We start from the raw sequence: 17,938 nt of genomic DNA, 5'->3' as shown, positions 1-17,938 counted from the left end.
GCAGCTAGCATACTATATGATGAGAATTAAACAAAAAACAACTTGGACAAAGTAATTTCAAAGACTAAAGAAAATGCTTGGAGGAACATCAGCATTTCTTCCTATATTTGCTTCAGCATGATGCATAGACTGAACATGTCTGGCCATGCATGTTCAAAGCTCAGTAACTGCCAAGAAGAAAGAAACTCCCTCTGTCTTTCTCTAATATATAGGGAATTGGCTGTCTTCAAGCAGATCGCTATCTGCTACTTGGCTCAGGACAGAGGCTTGCAAAAGGCACACTTCCCACACTAAGAACAGCCTATTTACTAAACAGCTGGAGTTAACGAGAACAGAGTACACTAAGGTTTGTGACTTGCTCTGTTTCTGCTGAGCAGTAATGGTCCTCTGCCAATGTAAAAGAAACTTTGAACAGATGCACTCATTCTGTTTTCTCTGGTCCTCACAATATTCATAGCAGCAGTCCTAGTACATGATTCCTTTTAGCAGGTCCTATATGTAAATTTGAGAGTTTTAAAAAAACCCCAGCAAACAACAAACACTGTTCTAATCAGCAAGCCCAGAATTCTGAAGCACTAGGCAGAGCCCTGCAAGTGTTACCTTCTTCTAGTTCAGCAAGAAACACTCTTTCTTATCTTGCCCAGAGTAGAAGAAAACACAGCCTGCAGCTCAGAGGTACAAACAGCTGCAATAAAACTGGGCTGGAACAGATAACTTACCGTCCCTTCTAGGCAGATGCTATTATTTTCCATAATCCCTGTGCAGCACTTAGATATTAGTTTAATAGGTTCCTTAGAAACTGGCAGAGTAAAATTATGCTAAATAAGCAATATTTACTAGAAATTCTTCTGATCCTTCCCTTGAGGCATAATTGAACATTACAACTGCTCCATTTCCAATCCCTTTACTTCTTAGGAAAGACATTTTGCTAAAGGAAAAATCTTTACATTATTGCTCTTCCTTTGAAATTATTCTCTTTGGATATCAATTTGTCCGCTAACTCAGACGCAGTGCTCCTACTAATCCCTCCTTTTGAGACTTTACATTTGGAATTATTCATGGAGTGGAACAGGCTGGACTAGGTAGGTCCTTTGCATTTCACACAGCAGAATGAAAATTACTAATTGAGAAGCTGCATGTGGTGAAACATTTTTCTAAGCTTGTTAAAAACATCTATGATTATATTTATGGTCATATACATATATATATTACTTTTGGTGGGAAGTATCTAAAACAGTACATATTTCTTGTGCTCATACCTAAAATGGCATGAATTTTGGGCTTCACACACATGCTGTTTAGGCCTAGGGAGTAGATGCTAAATTACCCCACAGGGTAGTTTTGTTTTTTTCAAAACGGCAAATATTTTAGAATAGGTTTGCGTACTGTGTGTAGAACAGGATGCTGTGTTCTCTGACCCTATAGAAGGACTTCACACTGTAATGTTCAAGTGTAGGATACAGTTGTGAGCTCTCCGAGTTTATGAACTCGGGCCGATCCCTATGGCCCAGAAGAGGGCAGTGGTTTGTAAACACTCTCCGGCCTGGATCACCAGAACTTCCATCCTCCTGGAACCGCCGCAGAGCGCAGCGGTGGCAGGGATCATTTATGGAGCTGGCGGAGAGGGGGCCATAGTTGACCACCGTACCCCCAAACGCCTGTCCCACCCACCCCATCACCTCTTCTCCGCCCGCGCATCGCGGCATCATCCACTGAAAGACCAGGAAAACCAGACAGCCGTGCCCTGCCAATCCCAAAACCAATCTCCCTTCAGGGGCAAGGGGGAGTGAGGCATCTCCTTCCCCGCAGTCGCAGAGAGGGAAGGTAGGCTCAGGGGCCCTCGGCTCACCCGGCTCCTTCCCCGCAATCCCTATCCCGATCCCGCTCCGGCCGCCTCGCCTTCCCTTGCCCGCGCGGCAGCGCCCCCGTGCGGGCGGTTCCCGCCTCTTACCACCCGCGGTGACGTCACACGCGGCCGCTCCTTCTGGCTACTCCGATTGGCCGGAGTCCCGCGCAGCCTTCCCGCCTCCAGCGCGCGATTGGCGGGTCGGCTCGTGATTGGCGGGCGGGGAGAGCGGAGGCCCTGCCGACTGCGTGCGGGACGCGGCCGCGGCGCGGTTATTTATTGTCTGCGCGTCGTGCGGGGCTGTGCGGGGAGCGGTACCGGCACCGGGACGGGAAGAGGAGGGGAAGAAGGAGGGGCTGGGCCAGCGCCGGGCTAACGCCGGGTGTGCGTGTGTGAGGGGAGTGCGGGTTGGGGGGAGGACTGCGCGGGTACGCGCGCGCGCGCGGGGCGGGGCGGGAGGGAGGGAGGGAACAAGGGAGGAGGGAGGGAAGGGGAGATTTTTTTAATTAATTATCTGTTTTCCGGGCCTTTGTGGCTGCCGGGGGGGGGGAGGGCAGCCAGGGGGTGAGGACGAGGACGACGAGGAAGAGGGAGGCACCAGCGCTACGGCGGCGACAGCGGAGGCTGTTGTTGCCGCCGCCGCCGAGAGGCGAAGGGATCGGCCCGTCCCTTTAAACTAACGAGAGCCACAGGCCCGGGCGGGCCCGCCCGCCCTCTCACTGCCTCCCCGCCCGGCGGAAGGGGTGCTTTGTGCGGGCCCTGCGGCCGCCCTTCCTCGGTGTCGGGCCGTCGGTGAGGGCGGGCGCGGAGCGGCCCCAGACGCGGTGTCGGTGCCGGCCCTCCCGGCCGCCTCCGAGCGCCCTCGCCTCGGCTGAGGAGAGACGGGCAGAAAATGGCAAAGTCTGGAGGAGGAGGAGGAGGCGGCGGCGGTGGTGGCGGCAGCGGGGGACTGACTTGGGTGGTAAGTTGTGAGGCTGCATTTTGTTGTTCGTGGGGTGTGCTGCTCGTGTTTTAGTACTATTATTTCTTTCCGCGTCCCTTGCGTATGTGAAAAGAGCGCGGGTTGGCTTTGAAAGGAGGGAAGAAGCTGAGGACTGGCGTGGAAAGGGAAATGCTGTAGAGCCGCTCGGTGGAGGGGTCCGGGGTAAGAGGAGAGACCATGGGCTTGGAATTGGTGTTACAGGAGGGAGGCTCGCAGCCCTGGGGGTCTCCTCGGGGTGCTTGGGACCGTAGGGAAAAGGTCAGTCTGTGAGCAAACAGGTGGGAAGGAATCTCCTTCCTTGGAGGTAGATGGTGGGTCAGCAGGGCTATCTTGAGGTCACTGTCCTTCAGAGCAAGATGGGGGCTGTCTGTCGTCCCGCCAAAGTCTCACTTATTGCCTCTGGTTCCTACAGCAAAGCCCTTGCAGGCTACCAGAGGGGCTCTGTGTTGATCCCGTCTTCTTTTCCAGCTGTCTGAAAGGACAATATCTGACGTTCCCAAGTTTAAAGACATTCAGGGAGCAGGAGCTGTGTGCTTACCGTTATGTCTTGGAATTGAACTTCATCATGTTTCAAAAGTTGTAAATCTGTAACAGACCCAAGAAGGGGGTGTTTTACTGCTTTCCATGGATTGGTCAGAAGTAATAAGATTAGAGAGGGTGCTGGTGACAACTGACTCTAGACCTTAAAGTCCTTTGAGACCACAAGCCTGACTCCTAGTGCAGAGATGCTGTCCTCCTCTGTAGTAACAGTGGATTCTCTCAGGGTTTGGTGAGACGTGAGAGGAAGGAGAAGCAAAGGTGACCTGAAGGGGTCTAGTTCAGCCAATCAGCAACTTCCCTGCCTTTCTCTTGCTCAGCTTGTGTGTAAATTCTTTTATGTTTAAGCAGAAGACAGTGTATCTTGATAGATGGTGAGGTAGCTGCATCTTTAATCAGATACACGTGCTTTACAGAGGTAGGAACCTTTAAGTGGTCTTGTTAAAGAGAGTAACAGCAGACTTGTTCTTGTGTCTCTCTACATCCTGGAGCTGTTGGAAAAGAACATGAATATGTTTTTGGGGTGAACAAATCCTGTATATTGTGATGGTGGACTATTCCATGGCTCTAATTACTGCATTTTATATTGGTAATTCTCTTTTAAAGACGCTGGCAGTATGGAAAGGTATATAAAACTTATGAGCAAGTTTCTGGGTGTGCCACTTGAAATTAGACAGTTTAGATGTGGGAACAGCCCTAAGTAGAGAAACTAGAATTATTCTCCTTTCTGCAGTATTATGTGATCTTTACCAACTGTGATCTTTGGGTAGCTCTTCAGAATTAAGGTTTTGACCATGTAGGTTGGACCAAGTAATTGAAAGTTTTACAGCTCAAATAGAAAACTGCAGAATGAAGTGTGAAAATTACTGAGTAGGCATTTTTAATGAAATATGTTCTTAAATGTAATGGGGTTGAAATTATGGTGAGTCAACAGTTTCCTACAACTGGAAATAGTAGAACTTTTCATTCTCTAAAACCAGTAAAAGTTTAAGTGTTTTTGTCGACTCAGGGTAGTTGTAGGGAAATAATCAGATTTTAGTTAATACTGTTTTCATTTATTTTTTCAGAAAACAGTCAGAGGTTGTTTTTTTCTCTCAGATGCATTTTAAATGGTGAAGGTAGGACTTCTGAGCCAGCTCCAAAAACCAGACCTGTTCCATGTCAGCTGTAGAATACTGGCATACAAAAGAAAGGTTTTCTTGTAGCACTGAAATGGATGAGGCCATGGTCAGTGTGCCAGGCTGAAAAAAAGTTAGTTGAGGTGTTTCATTTGTAGATGATCGTATGCTGTCCTTGAGGCAGAGAGGTACAGAAATAAGGGTAGAATAGTTTCAACTGTCTGGTTTTAATCTCCTTGCCATGGATATGCAACCACTTGCTGTTTGCTTTTAAGTTGTTTAGAAACTCCTTTGGTTTCTTTAGACTTCCTATGAGTGTGTTGAAACCACTAGGATGCTTCACTGTCTGAGTAATGTATTTTGCATTGTTAGTGGTTTCTTAATAAGTCCACGAGTTAACAGAAGTCTGGCTCTAAAGATGAAGAAATAGTTAAAACTTGGTGGGATGTTAATTCGCGTTTTGAACTGGAAAATGCTGTGTACATAACCTGGTGCTCACATTTTAATATGTGTAACTTTAGCTTTAGATTCAAACAGCACCCTTGTTCATTGCTTCAAATAGTTAAGAAACAATTACATTGAGTGGTGGAAAAGGAAAGGTACTTCCCGTGAAAAAGAATTTACCTTAGAGTGAATTTCATACAAGCATCAGGTGATAACCTTTACTTAAGGAAGAGGAATTAAATGTTTGTGGAAGCAAACAGCAAGTGTTTCCAGATAAGTGTAACAGAATTAAAGAAATGTAACAAGTTCCCCGGTAAGCAGACACCATTACCAGTGAGGGGGACACATGAGTGTACAACAATTGAAAATGTTTCTTGGGAAAATAATTAGCATTACATAAATGAAAATAAACCAAGGTAACCTTTCATTTATCAAGTGTACTTATTTTTTTTAATAACCTTTTTTTTTGTTCTGGTTGATGAGTTTTTGAAATTGGCTTGCAGCCCTCCACTCTCACAGTTGGTAGAAGGTGGAGTTTTGACCTACAGAGTGATATAAATTACTTCTGGTGAATGATCTCCAAATGTCACTCACAAAAGTGTCAAATTGTAGTAAGAGTTAGTTACAAAAGCATGCATTTGTAAGTAGAAGAATTTTAATTTGTGAAATGTCACGGCTTTTTCTATTGCTAGAAAAACTTACTTTGTGCAAAAGAAATAGTTCTTCATCCTCTGTGTGTGTTTAGGGAGTACAGAAAATGAACTGTTGTAATGGTACAGTAATAGTTACTTAATATTTTTTTTAAATATGCCTTTTATATTAAAGGTGAAATAATTCCAAGTAACACTGTGAAGTGTGTTGATTGTGATACAATGGTAATGCCCACAGAGATATGGAAGAGTGTTTCAAAGAATCAGCACTTCATCACTTTTGTCAATGTTTTCAAGACTTTCTCCTTGACCCTAAGAGCTACACGAGCCTGATAAATGGAAGCTGAGACTCCTGAAAACTTTGAACACCACTTCCGTTTTACTGCTCTTTATGAAGGGATAGGATTTTGGTCTAGAAAATGTCAGCTTAAAGAGAATATTTACTGAGTATTAATGTGACTTTTCTTTTAAAAAATATAATGAATATCAAATCTGCTTGCTTCTTGGATGGAACAGAATGGAAATAATATATTTATAATTTATATTTTTTGTTTATGCTGGTTCATACTGCTTTGAATAAATACTGTAGTTGTGTATTGGTAAGTGAAAAGATACAACTTGTCAAATTACCACCTTTCAAAAGTTCCAGTTTACCTTAAAAATAACTTCTAATTTAATATTATCAAATTTTTAAAACATAAAGAACATATGTAATCAATAAAATAGTAGACTCAAAACAAAAAACCCCACCAACAAATAAAGCTCACCCCTGCCCTTTTGTTAAAGGGACCTTGTCTTTCTTTTATTATTTCATTTGAAACCAAATATTTTTAACTCTAATAAAGGAATGGCTTTCAGTTTGACTTGGCTTTAATAATTTGTTCCAAGAGGATTAAAACAAATTTTCCTCTTGAATAATATCTGATAACTTCTTGTGATATGCCATATTTCACTTGGCTTCTACATTAAGTGGTTTCTAACTTTATGGGTAAGCTTTTTGCATCTGAAATCTGAACTGGATCTCTCCTGCCCCAAGGATCTGCCCAGCGTTGCTGTGTACTGAGCTTCAGCCATTGCTCTGATTTGGGAGCAGGGGCTTTAGGACAGGAGCAACACAGTAGTTCCCTTCTGCCAGTACAGTGCTCGGAGGAAGAGCTGGCGTATGCCAACATGCCCAAGAGTTGCCCAAACTGCTCTATCAGGAGTTTGTTTCTATGAGCTCTCTAGATTCTGTCTGAAGTATAAACAGTTAGCAAACATGACTAGTAATATGACCAAATCCTGATCGAATCTTCCCTTTTTAGAAGCAAGCATACTCTCCTAGAGGTAAACCAACTGTAAATTGTTCTTTATTCTTTTTATTACTGTTTGTTACCACTATTAATTTCAAACCAGAAGTAGGTGCTTGAAGTTCCTTCCTCTGAATCCTTTCCAGACCCATGTTAGAGCTCAGAATTAACTCAGTTCTTTCCACTTTTTTATCTGGATCAGACCTTCTGTTTCTCCATTGGCTGAAGCTGCACCTAGGATATATGTCACGTATGTCACACTTGTTACATATACTGTTACTCTCTTATCTCTGCTATACTGTGGTGTCTGCAGAGGGGGGGAAAAACAAGTGTTGCCAAGTCTTATTTCAGTGATCTTCCCTTTCTTTTTATGAGTATCTGTCTTTTCTTTTGCTATTATGTTGACCAAAGAACTGGGAGATTCTTTGTCCTGTGTATCCTTCCCCTTCCCCTCTTTCCCCCCCTTCCTCCACTGTTATACAAAGGAAGGTCAGACCTGGAACAGTTATCTCAATATATTGATATTTACTTTTTTTAAGCATAATGTGTTTTGTAGGCTTTGAGCTATGTAGTTATATTAGCAGTTGAGGGGAAGCAGCATTCCCTCTTGCTCTTGTTGAGTTGCTAATTCTGGTGCCCGTAAGGAAGCAGTGCTACAGGGAGATGTCATGACTTTCCTGAATATCCTAGCAGTAGGATCTTATCCTAGAGGGAAGTGTTTGTGGCTTAGTTGGGCGAGTCAGACACAATAGTTCTGAAGAGAGGTTCCTCAGATGTTAAGGTTTGCCGTTCAAGAAAAAGTGGTTGCCTCTTATCCTCTATCCTCCACACAACATTTAGTTAAATACTTTTTTTTGCCCTGTCTTCTCAGTGTTAGAGTGCTGAATAATGCAAGATCAGAGAAGTGATAAGGTGATATCAGGTGGGGGCTTGGTGCTGGCACAGTATCGCGGCCGCTCTTGCGGCTCAGTAACATGTATCTGTGCCCTCCGTGTTCTGAGCTGGGACAAACCTTGCTCTGGTGTGGATGAAAGAATGATGAATGCGTGGAAGTGAAGAACTAAGTTGTGATGAAGCTTGGGAAGGAATATGTATCTTCGGAGTTGGGGAGGAATTGATTTTAAAAAGTAGGTAGGGATTACTGTAGGTGTTTGGTGGGGAAGGTGTATATTCAGGCACATGTCCTCTATTCATGTTCTATCTGTCTAGATTTGTGTGTGTACACTTAATTTCTAAGATGGCCATGCTGTATCAAACAGTAAGAAAGAAATTACTTTATTTTGACAGATAAAGCAACCATTTGAAACAAAAGAACATGTAAGTAGTCTAAGATAAACAGTTTAAGTTTGAAAAAAAATTACCATTTAACTTTGGTATTTAATTTTCATAGGCTTTATTTTTCCAGAAGTAGATTTTTACCTTGCATCTATACTGTCTTGTGTGTCTTTGTGCAAAGGTAGTCTTCAAATGCATGTTTATGCTTCAATGAATGCCAATCAGCACATGTGATTCCTTGATGATGGATGTGATTCCACCCCTGAGAGTGAGTTTTAGATATATTATAAATTATTTACGGAGAACTTAGAAATGAAATCCATTGCAAAAAACCTTAATTTTCCTCACTTAAAATAGTAAATTTCTTGCAAGTCACCCACAGTGACATTATTCTGCACTATATAGGTATTTTGAAAGTTTTCAAAATCAGATTAAGCAAAAAATATGTCATTCTGCATGTGTATAATTGTGTCAAGGGGCCTGATGTAAAAATTGAATACTTGGAGACCTAGTTGTGTACTCTCAAGTACTTTTACTGAAACCCAGGTATTTTTGAAGAATGTATTTTAATGCTAATATTCCAGGTTTAAAGTGAATACTAAGTCAAGACATATAAAATACTGTTACATAACTTTGAAAATAAATACTGAAATTTGAAGTGTATTTTAAGTTCTAACAAGCTAAAAAAGTGTCAAGATCAAATCATACCAAATGATTATTTGTATTGCAAACATAGGCGAAAAGTATTCCTCAGAAGCCAAGTGACAGACCAGCTCTTAGGAATTTTTATTCAAAACTATTTTCTTGCCATTTTCTTCAGGTGTTTCAGTAAACTTAAAAGTTTGAAAGGCAGGAAAGTATTCCTCCCCTTCTTGATAAGTGAGGATCAGATTAGCTAGTTTTAAAATTTCAGCGTAATTGCCAATGCCTTTATTCTTATGAACTAAGTCCTTTCAAGTTGTGTTTTGAAGTGTGTGTTGTAAATTTATTCTACGATATCAGATCATCTAGTTTCATTTAATAATGTGTCTTAATGCAATTTCAATTTACCTAAAAATACAGTTTGTCACTGAAAGTAAAGTACTACTTCTAATTTTTCTACATTGTTGAAATGATAGATCTGTGTATTTGTTACACTATCTGTATTTAAGTAATTCTAGTAATTTTTTTCAGCAAGTAAGAAAAAAGGTGTTAAGACAAGTTAGGTAGTATAAAGACTGCTTGAGTAAGAACATGTTTGACAAGTTCAAATCTAAACATCATATCTATATTTTCTTTTGGACATAATTAAAATAAACTACCTTAAAGGGGAAAGAAAAAGACAAAAAGATATAAGAGAGAGAAATTACTTAATCTACTATGTATTTTTTCGTGATTTGTGAAGTAGAATTGCAGTTAAGATATTAAGCAGTTCTTGTTTCATGGAAGCCACATTTCTTGAAGAGGTACTGGTTTCTTTTGCTCCTGTTTTAGTGAATGAGTGGGCATGGTTAGACTTGGTCTTCCTCTTCATTCTTTAAGATATTGAAAAGTTGCAAGAAGAGCAGGTGTATGAAAAACTCGGCAAATGTCTACCTTAGGTGCCTAAAGCACAGAATCCACAATATTGTGAATTGGAAGGGACCCACAAGGATCTTAAAGTCCAACTCTTCAGCGAATGCTTCTCCAGGGACTTGAACCAACAGCCTTGGCATTATTAGTAGCAGACTCTAATCAACTGAGCTAATCTCAGTGTTAAAAGTACTTCTATCATAGAATATTCTGAGCTGGAAGGGACCCCCAAGGATCAGATCATTGAGTGAATGTCATGTACAGAGGATTGAACTGGTGACCTTGGCACCGAGGTTTAACCAACTGAGCTACTCTCAGGGTCACAGCAGCTGTCTCAATCTGTGCAGGAATCTTCTAGGAGAGAGCAAGGAACAATATGTTCTTGTTATGGCAGAATCACAGGAGCTATAAGATAACATTGAAAAGTTATTTTTATATAAATCAAGAGCACTCTTGCAACCAGATAACTTGATATGTAATAGTTCCATGAGAGCAGTTAAAATTCTGGGGTCGTCTCCAAGGCAGAGCATCTTTACTTATGAGAAAGAGGTCGTGTGAGCATCACGGGAGATTTTTCCAGCTGTGTAAGCTCTGGTAGCTCTGGCTTATTTGGACTTTTTACAGAAGACAGTGTAGTAGTGTATGAACATTTGTCTTTTGTTTATTCCCTTGGTAGTTGCATACCATGATACAAAGATACAAGAATGATTTGGTGTCTGGGGAAAAATAACACCATCTTAGTCCATCTGAGGTAGAGTTCTACTGCATGCAGCTTTTCAGGCTGTTCCTCCAGGCATCAGCACAGAACTTTATGTTGGCTAAGGTAGTGGGTTTTGTCACACACTGTTTAGTGATCCTAACTTAGTCTTTTCCACGACTGATGTATTACAGTATTGTCATGAAAATTTTGAGGTATTAAGTCACAATCTTGGAGTAAAATGGAGGCATGTTGCTTGGAGGAGAACACTTGCAAAAAGTGAAGCAGGTATTCTATTTCATTTTTAAGCAGACCCAGGAGAGGATTTTTCTTAACATCACAAATAAAAGACTGTAAAAGCATGTAAGAAATTGGTTGGGGGAATGAAGTTGCTTACTGTACTGCTGGTGGAGGGGGAGTGATGTGGTACAGATACCTGAGAGAAAACAAACTTGAAATTGTATCGTGTTAACCTGCTCTTCCTGATATTAGTTAAATCTTTCAGAATATGCTGTGTAGACTTTCTTCTTTACCAGTTGAGTGATAAACATACATGTCAGATAACAGAAAGATTATGAAAATGCAGAACTATTTAAAAAATAATCACAAAAATACTTGAAGATGTTTTACCGTACCTGTTATGCAGAAGTGAATTCTTCTGCTTGCCAAGACACAATTCTTCAATTGCAAAATAAAGGTTAGAGTTTCAATGATCTTCAAGATTGTCAGCACTTCTAGTGAACAATCCTGAAAGCCTTTTCCTAATTACCTCTGTAGGAATGTTGTTGTGGGAGGATGAGAGGCTGAGAAAAGGTGAGGGGGTGTTTTGGATAAGTGTTTAGACTTTATTGACTCATTGATGCCGCTGTTTTCCTCCTGAATTGCTGTAAATATTTGGAACAGCAACCTTCTTTCCTTTCTCATGGAGTTTACTACAGGATTGAGACCAGAATATGCAGTGTATTTATGATACTTGTAAAACATTTCAAGATCTGTAAAGTCTCCAGAGGAGCAGTAGATGTTGTGTAGTAGGAGCTGAGCGATTAAATTCAAAGCATTTTTTTAAGAGGATTAATATTTATTTTAATATGGCAGAAAAGAATAGATTTTGCAAGTAGAGAAATACCAGAAAATATGGCCATGTTACCATGGATGCTTCTAGTAATAAAAAAGCAGATTTTATTGTTTGTTTAGCAAACCATGGTATGTATGTTTAGAGTTTTTTTGACATGTGGGACAGGAACAGACAACAAACAAACAAATGAAACCCACTCCCCACCCCCCAAAAAAACCAAACAAAAACTAAACCCAAACAAAAGAAGGGGGGAAAAATCACTACTTTGCATTTACATGATACCTTGTGTTAAGTATATGTTGATATTGCTTTTCTGTGGAAGATTCTAGGGAGTGGACTTCTAATTTTTACTAGTGATCATATGATGTTCCTTTTTAGGGGACCCTGTATATTAGAAGTATGAAAAGCTCAAGGATCACAGTCAAGGTGTTTTAGTATTTCAGTGCAAGGTTGACAGGTAAATTACATAAGGGTACAGCAGTCCTAATATACTGATGACTGTTACATTCATGAGAGTTCCAAAATTTGCTTCGCTTGTACAGTGGAGGATCGCTTCCTATTGAAGAGTGCAGTTGGATAAGTTACCCCTTGATGATATTTGGATGCTCCTCTTCTGCTAATGTAATGTGACTAGTTGTCCTGAAGGTGACTAGAAAAGCCTGGGTTTGGGGTGCTATGAATAGAGTCTTCATGTGTGCATTCAGTTGCTTCTTCCAGTGTGCTGCAGCTTGACCTGTGTCACTGTGCTGGTCAACATGAGCTGAAAAGCTGCTCTGTTGGATTTGTTCTCTCTGTGTTCTTTTGCGGTATGAATGTCTTAGTCAGGAATGTTCTCTTAGTCATGCCTAAAGTTTTTTCTGCAGTTATTTTCTAAAGTTTGTGTGTTAATCAGAAGACAGGTCAGCAGAGTAAAAATACTTTGGTACAAATTCTCTTGTACCTAGAAAAATCTGTCAGACTGTGTCAAGTAATCATTGCAACTGGGAAATGTAAATGTGCTGGGAGTCTGGAATACTTTCACAGTGTCCCAACTGGTGATGCCGTAAAACATTTAATAAGGTCAAGAATGTGGGAAACACTGAGCTATAAAGAGGTGCTGCCGGATACTGATAACCTGAAGTTCAGATGTCAGTACCTCTAACTGTTTGATTTCTTGGTTAGTGGAGGGTTTGTGTGTGACTTGGTTGATACAGCAGTAGACTAAACAGATTTGGTCATTCAGTGGTCAAACTCTGGCTTCATTTGGTGGTTCCAAGGACCACTGTTCTAAGAATGTTGAACAGTCCAAAGTTGTCTTAAAGTTTAACATCAATAAATTCGGGTTTTGTGAGTGTATTTTTTTCCTTGCTTGTCTCTGATTTTTAGCTGGAAAAAAAAGAGATTCTTGAAATGTGAATGTTACTAGGTATCCATAGGTGTACTTTTTAGTACTGTGACAACAGTATCAAAATTTAATATTGGAATAGAACTTGTTCATAGATAGACAATGAAAAATTTCAGACCTTTAAAAGATTTAGCAACGAAATTCAGTCATCATACAAGGCCAATATTAGACACTTGCTTTTAAAAGAATGTAGTATACTATGATCAGGATCCAAATGTGCTGCTGATTGTGTACAAACCTGTGCCAAATGAAGCAAAGCTGTTGCTGTACTACCTTAATATAGATGTAAGTGAATTAATATTTAGAACAATATGCATCATTTCCTGGTCAGAAGCAATTACAGTGAGCATACATATTTGTACAAAACTGATATTCTTCAAATACAGGTGGAGAAAGCAAATCCCTAATTTTTTATTTGCATTTGGTGTGCTGTAATACTGTGTGCTGCAATACTGGGTATTAAGAATCCTAAAATAAGAATGATGCTGCATTTATTTTGCCTAGGTATTTATTAGGAAGAGAAACTATGTGATTCCAAGAATGTCATTTCACGGTACAGTTAAGCAATCTTAGTGTTAGCTGTTGAAAAGTGTAGTGGTTTTTTAAACCATATCCTCCTAGCTGTATGTTTCTCCTCTTTTCTGTGCACCACTACTTGTCTGATTCTCTAGCAGCCTTGTTCAGAAAAATGAGCCAGTGGACAACTGATTGCTTCTAATGATGAAAAATGAGGGGAAGGCTGTGTTTGATCTTTGAACTGGCTTGTTAGGAGGTGGATTTGATTCCACTATAAGGGACGGAGCAGCAGTGGGCAAGGGGAAAAAAAAGGAATTTTTCCCTTTTGGCAGTAATTAACTGTTGTGTTTTTCTATAATGGGAAATTCTGACTATTCAGAAGCTATTTCATAAATGAAACATCACCACAGAACTGTATATAATGTGATGCTTTCAGAGTCAAGAGCAAAGTGTCAGAATCAGGACATTAAAAAAACCCCAAAAGATCAGGAGTTTAAAACAAACAATCATGTTAGTCCCACTGGAAGGAGACTAGTTCTGGGTAAAGGTACTGGAAGCTCCTTTCTCTGATCACTTTGGGAAGGATGTGATAGAGAGATGTAGTTCATGCCACTAATGGTTTGCAAATTTTCTGTGGTAAGATGGAACTGTTACTTTTGTGTGTTTTTATCTTGGCAGGAGAGCTCAACCATTTGTTAAACGCAGCAGGAGAGTGGTTTATTTTGAAACTCCCTCCAGTTTTGTTTTCATGGTGGGTGGGAGGTATTCTCAGCCAGAGTTTTCTTTGGGAAATTGTTTAGGTAGGAATTTATTCATTGTCTGTTTTTCTAAGGGAAGAAGAGACCATTATGACCTAATATATAACACCAAACTACAGTCCAAGTGCATGTTATCTATAGAATTACCTAGTAATTACCATATTGCACCTATACACCTTTTCTTTGGGGTATAGCATATCTTTCTCAGGAAAAGGTAGTTTTGTTTGAACTGTAGTCCCTGGATTTCATTACTTAATTAGCCTCCCAAGGTTCTATAGCTTAATTACATTCAAAATTTACTGTCTTGTCCCACTAAATGTGCTTATCCTACCCTTTATTTAAGAAAATGTAGGACACATGGCTTGTGCTTTTCTAAATTGTTATGTCCCAGGGCTGCATTTGCCTTTTCAGGAGTATGTATCAGGAGTATTCATTATATGGAGTAGTTTTATGAGGTTAAGGCAGAACAGACAGAGCCAAGGTAACTTCTTATTCACATGCATATTTTCCTCTAGGTTCATTTATGCTTGTCTGCTCATCTAGAAAATGAGCCCTTTTTGGGGTAAGAAAGAATAGGCAGACTAAAGAAAAAATATTGTTACTTTTTTGTTGTTGTACGGAGTGTGGAGTAGAAGATGACAGTGACCAATACAAAATTAAGTCTGTGTAAGTGGGGAGAGACATAAACATTTTTCACAGTTTTCAACTTCTTGTGATGGTATGGAATTCAGCCACTTAAAAAAAAGTAAAGATTTCACTTAGAGTAATTAGTCAAACCAGAGATGTGTATTCTGGTTATGGCAGGATTGAAACTGATGATGAAACCTGCCTTCTTTGTTGTAGCTTTACATTTTATTGTGTATTTAGATAGGAATAGCTTTTCTCTGGTGCTGTCAAACTCTCCAGGTCAAATGTGTATTAAAATTTAATTTTATTAAGTACAGCTGTTTTCAACATAAATAACAAAAGTCAGCATGGTGGCTCAACATGATGTCAAAATGCAAAGAAAGATATGACCCAATTTTCATTAAACAAGGCAATAAAAATCTCTGAATATGGATGCCATACATGCTCTATTATACACAGAAATGCCAATGGCTGAGATTGTAGTAAGAAAAAAAAACCCAAAGACAAAATATGAAGGTAGAATATGCCAAAATGAAATATGTGAGTTCATAGCTTGAAGATGGACAGTAAAATTTTGTTACCAAACTGTCTGTTTTTTATTAGAGTCAGCTTGTGTTCTGACTCTTGAGATCACCAAAGGAAAGAAAGGCTGCATCTTTCACACAGTATCAGATAACTATATGGCAAAAACAACTGCAAAAAATGAAGTTCTGCAGTCATAGCAGTCATACTGGAGGAAGCAGTTACCATCATAAAACATGGTTATGACAGTGTGCACAATAGTGGTGATGTAGTAACCTGTGCAGCAACTGCTGTCAGCCGAGGATTGGTGTGTTTTTTTCATACAATTATGACTGTGCTGTGTTTAAGAGCATCTGGGAAACAGGTGCTATCTGAGGTCACAGTATGAAGTATTAACTGTGTCTTCTAAGAAGGATGCACAGAGCAATAGGGTTTAGCTTTCCAAACTACGTAAGGATGGTTATCTTGCTGATTGCACATATGAATGTGGATGTTTGTCTTCAGTCTGGAGGGTTAGAAAGTCCACAAGATTATGGAGACTCTGTAATGTCTCGAATGTCACAAGAACATTGGGAAAGTCATACACAGCTTAAAAATAAATAAATCATAAGTTGGCAGCATTAAAATTGCAAAGCAGACCAGGAAAATTGGGCAAGGTGTAAACAAACAAGCATAAAGCTGTCCTACTATGAGGCAGAAAACGTAAGGCTTTTGCAGCACTTGCGTAATTCTCTTTAGAGGTTTTCTCATGGAACAACAGCTGGTGCTGTTTTGGGAAGTGTTACTGGAGCTTTAACAGTATGAAGATCTTTCATACAGGGCAGAATACAAAAGGCATTCTTGAGACAATTCCAAAATATACAGAAGAGATTGTCAGTTTAACATCACTGTGGTTAAATGCTTGCCCAGTTGGGGATTTTTTGTTGTTGTTTCGTTTTGGGGGTTTTTTGTTGGTTTGGTTGGGTTTTTTGTTTGTTTTTGGTTTTTGTTTGTTTTATTTTTTTAAAGGGGGGTGAGGGAGGACTTTTATGCTATATTTACTTGTATTTTAAGCAGTAGAAACTCTGAATTTGAAAACACTTTTAAATTTTGTGTTTTGGTTGTTTTTTTCCCTTTTTTAAAGTTATCAAGGAAAACATATAGGGAGACTGCAGAGAGTGTTTGTGTCCGTAGATCTATATACAAGGTTTGGTGATGACGATTTTATCCTTTTTTTGGAATGAGTTCTAAGTATCACTTGAACTCTAAAAATGTCCACTCAAGGTGGAGACACAGGGATTCAGAATTGGTCTTCTGAGTACAGCACTGCCCAAAATGCTTGGTCTAGGAAACTGCAGTATTGTGGACTTCTGATCCTTGCATTCCTGCAAAATAACATTCATTTGTGTAGTTGAATACTTTCTGGCTTTTGCTTTTATGCTTATGCTTCAGTAGTATATGAAATAAAATCTAAATATTTATGAGTATTTTTATAGATTCAGAATATATACTATACTTGGAGTATTGTACACCTAAAATATTTATGACAAGGAATCAAACTTTTAAGTAGAATTTGCTGAAAAAGTGTTTATGTTGTCTTAGTGAAAATGATAAAATTCTTTAAGATTACATTTTCCTTTTTTTTTTTAAATATTCACAGACCAGAAAGAAAAAATATTATGCTTCCCTCTTGAATCATGCATTATCATGTTCCAATTAGTGTGTTATAAATTATAATAGACATAACTGTCACAGGGAGCACAGTAACAAGATCTTTACTCCTGCAGGGTTGCAGCAAACTCACTGTTCCCCAGGAGGTGACACTTCTGCAGGACTAGCTTATTTTAGACAGCAAAGTTTGTCTTGGTGTGATCTCTGTTGTCTATCAACATGACAACAATCTGGAAGTAGTATCTCAACAGAAGACACAGTTTGGATATTCTACGTTTATTACTAACAAATCAGAAAGTGTAAACTCCTCCAAGTTGTCAGTAAGGCTTTCACTGGAAAGCAGAAATGCATTTCCTAGTGTTGTATTAAAGCTAATAGCTCATAAGAATCCCTTCCCAGTAATTCTATTCTAATTTTTCACAGTCTAGGGATACTTATTCAGTCACAATAAAATGGACTTTTTCTAATCTTCTGACTCTTACTCATCCCACAACATTTTTGATACTGGAGGTAGTGAAATTGTAGCCTAAATCTTTTAGGTTAAGATTTGAGTTCTTATTTTGGGTGGATGTTTTTACTGAGTTGTGGTGCGTGGTTAGTCCCTAGTCCTCAGATGCTGTGCAGGTAGAAGCATTTTGGAGCCCTGTTTCAGAACAATCCCAAGAATACAGTACTGATATGCATGACAGCTGAAGAACTGGAATGTAATCACTGCCCATCATGCACTTCGCTGATTGTGAAAACCTCTGGAAGCCTGAGAACTGGGAGCAAATAAAACAGTTTTGTTTGAACAAGATTCTGCTGGTCTTCTCACCTGTAATTCTTTTGCTTTCTATATGAATTGCATCTCCTCTCTTCTGTTTTTTCACACTTCCTTTATCTGAGAAGTTTTATTTTATTTTCCTGCCGTTCTCCTGTCTGTGTAGAACAAGTGAGCATAGTAAAACTGTGTTAACAGAGCTGTGGAACCAGTAAGTAAGCCAAGGGTGACTCTGTGAGGTATGATGTAAAAAAATT

At 39.6% G+C, this 17,938-nt stretch overlaps 1 protein-coding gene across 3 annotated transcripts in view; it reads left to right on the top strand.

Annotated features, from left to right (window-relative positions):
• Window positions 1-2,367: 2,367 nt before the first annotated feature.
• The window catches only part of TOP2B (DNA topoisomerase II beta), a 63,534-nt gene continuing 47,963 nt past the window's right edge, over window positions 2,368-17,938 (top strand). For 2 of the 3 annotated variants that reach the window (XM_071561111.1, XM_071561110.1), the window contains exon 1: window positions 2,369-2,807. In XM_071561111.1, the coding sequence (XP_071417212.1) occupies window positions 2,739-2,807 (69 nt within the window). In that variant the 5' untranslated portion in view covers window positions 2,369-2,738. Of the gene's footprint in view, window positions 2,808-17,938 lie in introns of all 3 variants that reach the window. The other variant, XM_071561112.1, reaches the window with a different exon arrangement.

This window comes from Pithys albifrons, chromosome 7 (genome assembly GCF_047495875.1).
Source record: "Pithys albifrons albifrons isolate INPA30051 chromosome 7, PitAlb_v1, whole genome shotgun sequence".
Lineage (NCBI taxonomy): Eukaryota > Metazoa > Chordata > Aves > Passeriformes > Thamnophilidae > Pithys > Pithys albifrons.
The sequence above is the reverse complement of the archived record's forward strand: the minus strand, read 5'-3'. Positions and strand labels throughout refer to the sequence as shown.